This window comes from Acanthisitta chloris, unplaced genomic scaffold (assembly GCF_000695815.1).
Source record: "Acanthisitta chloris isolate BGI_N310 unplaced genomic scaffold, ASM69581v1 scaffold6003, whole genome shotgun sequence".
NCBI lineage: Eukaryota > Metazoa > Chordata > Aves > Passeriformes > Acanthisittidae > Acanthisitta > Acanthisitta chloris.
The window spans coordinates 101,732-109,824 of NW_008664218.1; the positions used below are offsets into that span (position 1 = coordinate 101,732).

Here is an 8,093-nt window from a genome sequence, read left to right on the forward strand (position 1 = left end):
GTAAGAAGTTCAGGTATAAGGCATAACATTTCCTTTCTGATCAAAGATATCAGAAAGATACAGAGCTTCATTTACCTGGGAGATCATATGCACAATATTTGCTTCTTGGCTGAGCTGTCAAAGCCTGTGCTTGTGATGGGATATTGAAACAAGTGCATACTGAAAAATAAATTATATTCAAGGGACAATTTATTACTGAAAATTTTGCTGCACTAGAATGGAATGAAATATTACAGTGAGATCCTCCATCCTGGGATACTTCAAAATGCTGTTTAATTTTCTAATACTCATGGATTCATAAAAACTGGAAAAGTTTAGGCTCAGCTTCTCGAAAATAATTTTTTATTTCTCTTACTGTAAACAAAAAAATCTCACTTAAATGATTGATAAAACCACTAAAATTCAGCAAAATCAAGTGCACCTCTGTCTGGATTTAAAATGGCAAAGTACATAGAATTCAAGATTTACATTCCAGTGTGAGAAGGAGAATGTGTTCCCTGTCATATGAAAATGAGATGGGTTTTGAAAGGAATGAAGCTCTTCTAGTCAAATAGTAAGAAAACATCAAGTTTTTAAAGAGCTAACAAGCAACCCTCACATCAAAAAGCTGAGTTCAATAAAAATTGCTTTATTCACTAATTCTCTCATGCTTTCTCTTAGTTCATACTACTTTTGTCTCACATTTCAGAATAAAGAGTCACTTTTAAGTGTTTTGTGGAAAAAAAATTATGATTTCCAGCGACTTCAAACCACTTTTCCTTGCCAACTCTTTTAAGCCTGGAATTTCATTGAAACTGACCTTTCTTCCCACACTTTCACTAGTGACAAATGCATATTTTCCTTTAAAAAGTAATCCTAACTTCTCCTATTGCTAACCCACAGTAACCAAACCAATTACTAACTGTATGTGAAGACCTAATCACCCCCTGGGCTTCTGCTCCAGAGGAAAGCTTTGCACCTAAATATGAAGGTGAAAAAGAGACCAAAACATTTTGTATGTTATTATGAAGACAGTAGTACTTAGGAAGAAGGAAAGGACTTTTCTGCAATTCCCTCAAGGGCATATTTATCATTTTTAAGACCATCAAATGTGGTTAAAAATACAACAACTAGGCAGGATCGTATGAATTTCAGCTCCACTAAGCACAGAGTTTTGTACTGTCATGCACTGACTTCCCCTGGAGCTGCCTACTCCATTGCCAGTGGCTCAGCTTTTGAAAAGGTTTGCTGCAATTATCTCTATGTGTATGTGTGAACTGACTGTGGTAAGTTTTCAGCACATTTATTTAGCCCTCTTGATTCACATGTCTTCATAGATATGCCCAAAGCTGCATCTGTGGCTATGTGCCCAAATATCAGGGGGTTCAGTCTGCTCTCCACAGGTGTAGTGCCCAAGGCAGAGTAGCAGATGGCCCTTGAAGGGTTGTTGATAACCCTCACGGTGGGCAGTCTCTTGGAGAGGAATATTTGAGGCATTGCAGCAGCAAAAGGCAAATATGAAGAAGTTGCCCAGCTTAAAATTGTTCTTAGTTGCACTTACTGTGTGACAGATCCAAGCAGTGCTCAGGAAGACACAAAAGGATGTGGATATTAAGGGGAAAAGTCACAATTCTCCCAAGTAAAACAACTGTGGAATTTTTCTTAGTACAAGAATTAGCACTGAATTCAAGGGGTGTTGGTCCTGCACCTGCATCATGATGTTACAGAGTTTAAGCACCTTTTATCTATTCAAATCACTCCAGAACTGGATGAAGCGTTTTAGGTATTTATAATCTCAATTTAATTGGGAGATTTGAAGAACGTAATGGGAAAGACTCCTCTTCCTACTGCCTTGTTTCCAGGCCAGGACATGGAATAGAAATTTTGTCCTTTAGATTTAAATTTTAGGTGAGTCTTTGTTTTAAGTTTTTTTTGGTTTATTTTCAGATTTCCATCTTTCAGTTCATGGTTTTAAACTTAGAGGCTGCAATCATTAAGGCAAGGAGTGCAGTGAAGATAACCAGAGAGCTCTAGGTCCTCTAGGTCCATACTACATCACATCTTCTGTGCATGATGGGTTAAGTTTTTCCACAATGAAACCTGGAATAATATTTTCCTAACTACTTAATTTACTTGGGAGCCTAAATTTGCATCGGTGGTTGAACAGCTTAAATTTCCTTGAAAATCAGTGCTATCCTAAATGGTGTGGAAATTGGGACAGAGCAGTCACTCAAACCTGAGCCTACAAAAGCATTTGGAGACCCAATTCCCACTGGTTTCCATTTAACTTAAGCTCTTAAGTGCATTGCTGAATCCAGCTGGTAGATGAAATGTTATACTTGGACAGTATATGTGCAAAATGATTATTACAAGGTTAGTATAATTTATTTTTTTAAATGTAGTATGGAAGCCCTGGTTAGCACTTTGGAGTGTCATAGACAATTTCATTAGTAGGTTGATTTCTTTTCTTTCTAATTCTATCAGCACAAGGAACTGACGATGCCCCTCTGTGCCACTGATTCTTTTGTTACTTAAACATCTGCCCTATGTCCCTGGTTGTCTTTTGTTGTGCAGGAAAAACAATTTCAAAAGTAGGTTTGTATCTTTTTCTCTTGGCTCTCTTGGGCTCAGTGAGTCTTGGACTTTTTGTAGTAACTTTGTATTCAGAAACATTCAAAGCCCTGAAATCCCAGAGCAGTGCTCATGCCTAATAACTCACAGCCTGAGTTTAAGAAATTCAACAAGATCCTCCCTTTCCTTTCTTGCCATGGGGTTGAGGATTGGGAAACAGCTCAAATGAAAGAAGAGGGTGGAGCTCAGCCCATGTCTTTGTGTCAGAGGAGTGACTGATGATCATGCTGTTGGTAAATGCATTTATTTCTCAGTGTCACCCAATCCAGCCATTCTCCACAGCACCAAAGAGGTGGGGCTGCATCTGTTTGGTACGGATTGTTTCTCACTATTTCATCCCTACTGAGAACTTTTCCACAACCTTTTCTGCAACATGGGTGCATGTCAAAACAAGCCCATTGAGGGTACTACTCACACCTTGCCAGCTTCTGAAACTGGGTGTCCTGGGTTGCAATGGTATATATTCTATTTTCGTCTCCACAAGCTGTTAAAGAAGGTGGGGCAGTGATCCTTATCACCATGTCCCTGATGGCTCCCTCAGGGGGCTGTCTCTGATTAATGGGCTGCCAAGGACCCATACATGACACATCCGCCCAGGGATCCATTATCCCCTTGTCCCGTTGTGAGGTGACTCACCCCAGGGGTGGGGAGCCAAACATGCTCACAGGGATATAAGCCGGGGTTTGGACCAGCACAGGGAGCCCTTTGCCTGCTGGATTCCCAGAGGACAAGAGCTGCTGCTGGACCTTCAGGAGAGGAGCAGATCTGCGGGATCACTGCTCCAACAAAGCCATTGCTCCAGGAGGACTGCAGCTACCATTTTAATCGGACTACTACTAACACCCTGACTGACAGGGTGTCAGGTTACTTTCTGACTCTGTCAGGTTATTTTTGTACTGTTGCATTTGTTGTTGTTTTGTTGTGTTGTTCATATTAAATTGTACTTCTGACTTGGAGTCTCTCACTGGTTTGCTTTCAAACCAGCACACTGGGAGAGCAGTGCTGGACACACTCTCCAGAGCTTTAATATCATCTTAAAGGTCAACAGTTTGAGTCTCAACTATCTAAAAAAAATCATGAAATATTTACATCAGTAGTGTTGTATAGTTAAAAGACACTTAAAACGTCAGACACTTGATTTTACTGACTTGCAGTGCATACCTCCAGGTATTTGGCATGCTCAGGGAGTTAATTTCTCTCTGGAATTTTGGTTGCATGGACATTCGTAATATACTGACTTCCACAAAGAATTGATTTCCACACAAAATTCCCTGCTTGCCTAAAACCCCTGCCCTCTGGCCACTAGCTGGCTGAATAAATATGCAGGTTTTTTTCCTTATGAATCATCTGTAGAACGCACGATTGGAGTCGCAAGTAAAAGATCCTGGAAATGATGTGACTGGACTGCACAAGTATTATGTTAAAGGGAAAGGATCTATGGCTGCACTTCCAGAAAGAGCAGCAACTTTACCAGGGGACAGAGAAAGCAGAGCTTTGGGTCTCAGTACTTTGTTCCGTGACAGATGTCAGAGATCAGGACTGCAGGGAGCAGACTTGGATGGGTAAGAAGAAAGTAATTGGTGCATGGAGGGTTTCACCTCAAGGTCACGAGGCTCAGCTTTGATTTGGACCATCAGGGACCAGAAAGTTATTAGTGTTTTAACACTGTCCAGTGACCTATGAATTGTAGTGGTGGGTGTCAGTCACAATCTTAGGGAACAAGCTGCTCTTATAACTGCGAGAATGGTCATCTTAGACTCCCCTTAGAGAACTGGATATGTCCAGAGAGCAATTAATCTTGTCTAGACCAGAAGAATTGCCCTCTGGACATGCCTATGCCTTATTTCTTTCCTAGAAAGAGAGCCTAAGTTTACCAGCCTGGACTTCAACAGCAAATTTCCATACATCTAAGGCAGGTGAGAGGGATCATGCACAGGTGAACACATGAAAACTTTGCAATATGGACACAATCCAAAGCCAACTAGGCTTGGCTGCTCTCCAAATTAAGCAGGCAAGAGCAGGTTTTCTGCCCTAGAGTAAAATAGCTCCCAAGCAACTGTATATAACCCACCTAATCCACTTGCTACACATTCTCTAACTACCCTAATTTTAAGGCCAGTCAGACCTTACGTTTACTTATTTTTACCTTTTGCAAGAATACAAAGGATTTCTTCATTAAGAGGTAACTGACAATAACTTCCAGCACACATTCCCATGATTTATTCCCTTACCCTGTTAAAATAATCCAAATCACATAATTTACTACAAGGTTAGGTAAGTTTAGTTGTTCATTCACTGACATATGATGATGATGCAGTTATCTATTTATCTTGAATTTTAGGAGTATTTTTCAATATCAATGTTTCCTTATCCTGTGTTTGCTTTGGGAGATAGGAGAAAGATACAGATTGAGAAGGAAATCAATAAGATGAATACTTTTGTGTTTTACCTTTCCTTCATTACATTTCCTTCTTATATAGAAAGGATTTTATAGGTATAAGTTTTCCATACACTTTTTCTCTTACCTACTTCTTAAAAAATTGTGACAATGCAATCTTCTTCTGTCATTTTTTTTTCTATTGCTTGGCCAACCCTTGTATGATTTAAGAACCATTTTTTAAAGACTAGCCCAAGGCCAAAGTGAAAAGAGGACAATATTAGGGACACAGAAACAAGGAACCACCTTCTACCAGCCAGACTTCACAGAATTTGGATGGACTTCAGCTGGGATCTAAATCTGGGTTTGTCTTAAGTTGATTTTAATTTCCAGAAATCTGTGGTAATATTTTTTCACAGTCACATATTCTTCTCTGCAGGGTAACACAGTGTGTGGTGCTGGCTATGGCTATTTCTTTAATCTCTCCCCTGAGGGACCATCCAAAGTGCCTCTCCTGTCCTTCAGTGAGAACACAGCTTACTCCTGCACAAGGTACTTGGGAATTTTTGGTTAAAAAGATTTTCCTTCAGTGAATGACAGTGCCAATTATAATTGAAGTGGTAAGCAGAAAATACTTTGTCCCTCATTTCAGGATTTTCCCCCCAGTTTTTCACCCTTTCTGGCCTTCCTCTGTTGCAAGCAGAGTTGTCTGCAGCAGGGCAGAATCAGCGTTTGTCAGCAATGTGGTTGGGGCTGTTTTTGTGGTTTCCTATGAGTTTCAATACACTCATAGAATCATAGAATCCAAGAAGGATTTGGGTTGGAAGGGGCTGTAAAGTCCATCTAGTTCCAACCCCCTGCCATGGGCAGAGATTCCACCCAGTAGATGAGGTTGCTCAAAGCCCCATCCAACATGGCCATGAACAGTTTCAGGGATGGGGCAGATACTTCTTCTCTGGTCCTTTCTTCATGATTCACAATCCCAATTTGTTAACTCACATTTCTCTGTGCTGTTAACAAGCGCCTCCACTCTATCCCCTTGTTAAACTGCTCCAGGTGCAGCTTAAGGTGCCACATTTAACACATTTCCTCAAGTAACAGCAAAGCACTGAGGCATGAAGTCACATGTTGAATTGAAAGCTCACTTTTAAGTCTACCAGGAGTTTTGAGCAGAAGGAGGCATGCAGGAGAAGATACATGATTTCTTTCTTACACTCTTAGATTTAGATTAGATATTTGGAAGAAATTCTTCCCTGTGAGGGTGGTGAGGCACTGGCACAGGTTGCCCAGAGAAGCTGTGGCTGCTCCATCCCTGGAAGTGTTCACAGCCAGGTTGGATAGGGCTTGGAGCAACCTGATCTAATGGAAGGTGTCCCTGCTCATGGCAGAGGGCTTGGAACTAGATGAGCTATAAGGTCCCTTCCAACCCAAACCATTCTGTGATTCTATGAAATTACATATATGAGTAGTTCCTGTAGCATCCATTCACTAAATCTTTTGCTTGTACTTCCATAAAATAGAAATGATATTAAAAGATTACACAGTACCAAAAATCAGTGGATGGAGTGACCTGAATTTTGAGGAAATCTGGACATTAATCTTGATTTAAAATCTCTGAGAAGGTCAGACCAAGGGCTGCATTCAGGAACATGTACATTTGCTCTGTACTCCAAATTGACTGGATCCAAAAAAAAGAAAAGCCTTATGTATCCAGATTCATGTCAAGCTTGTCTGAAGGTGGTGCTGACTGAAAGCTCATGAGCATAGGGAGAGTGTTTTGCAGTTAGCACCTGTCAGTGGCACTGCACATCACTAGCCCTCATATTGCTAATTCTGAAAATACTTGAACAGAAATTTTAAGTATGCTCACTGGCATGATTAGATGTCTAAAATAGCATTATCCACCAGTCTCTGATTTTTTAGATGATGAAGTCTCTTGCAGAGAACTGTTGCAGATTTAAGGTTTTAGGTCTCAAAATGATGAATAGAAAAGCCTGCTCATGCACTGTAAAGAATCAGTCGCAATTGCTTTCTTTCCCAAACAGGTATGGGTTGCTGGTGTACCCAGAATATTTGCCAGACAGACTTGTTCAGTTCAACAACTTCACAGCTTGGAGCTGCCAAGGGGGAGCACAGGTACATTTGTCCCGACTCTCCTCTGTGATGCTTTGGAGCTTTACAGTTCTCTCTGCTCTACACTGACTTCCTCTTTAAGGCTGTGAATAGGCCAAAGTTATTGTTATTATTATTATTGTTGTTATTATGATTACTATTACTACTGCTATTATTATTATTGTTATTATCATACTCTAAGCAGCCTGGTCTAGTGGAAGGTGTCCCTGCCCATGGCAGAGGGGTCAGAATGAGATGAACTTTAATGCCCCTTCCAACTCAAACTATTCTGTAATTCAATGGTCACGACTATTATTATACCTTTATTTTGTTTTTATATAGATTTTTAGTAGCAGGAACCTTGAACTCCAACATTTCTGGATTTCTGCTAGCGAAGACTTTGGCATTGATATCGTAGAAAGCCTGGGAAATACTTCTGTAGCTGACAGTGTTTTAATTGGAAGCATTGGGCAAAAGGTAAGCACTGCAGGAATTGAGTTGCACAACAACAGTTCAAACAGGAATTTGGAAAAATAACAAAGTGACCTGGAGAACAGCCTCTGCCCTATGGCAGCTTGGGGAAAGCTTGCATTTTAAATAGTTTGGATGTAAATACTATAGATGTAAAGAGATGTATGTAGATACAATAAATTGTGTGTGAGGGTCTCTTCTCCCAGGTAACAAATGATAGAACAAGAGGAAATAGCCTCAAGTTGTGCCAGGGGAGGTTTAGATTGGATATTTGGAAAAATTTATTCACTGAAAGTGTGGTCAGGCACAGGCACAGCTGCCCAGGCAGCAGTGGAGTCACCATTTCTGGAGGGTTTTAAAAGACACATAGATGTGGCACTTGGGGACATAGTTTAGTTGTGGCCTGTGGCAGTGCTGGGTTAATGGTTGGAGTCAATGATCTTGGAGGGGTTTTCCAACCTAAAAGATTCTATGGATCTATGATTTTTTTCCAAAAGTCTTTTTATTTCAGCATGGAAGTTTT

General features: G+C 40.5%; 1 protein-coding gene across 1 annotated transcript in view; it reads left to right on the forward strand.

Moving 5' to 3' along the window:
• LOC103798958 (fibrocystin-like) overlaps positions 1–7,576 on the forward strand; it is a gene marked incomplete at its 3' end in the record, with an annotated part of 108,841 nt that extends 101,265 nt beyond the window's left edge. The window contains 3 exon segments of the mRNA XM_009071246.1: positions 5,427–5,539; positions 7,033–7,123; positions 7,442–7,576. Coding sequence (XP_009069494.1) covers positions 5,427–5,539; positions 7,033–7,123; positions 7,442–7,576 — 339 coding nt within the window.
• Positions 7,577–8,093: the final 517 nt, after the last annotated feature.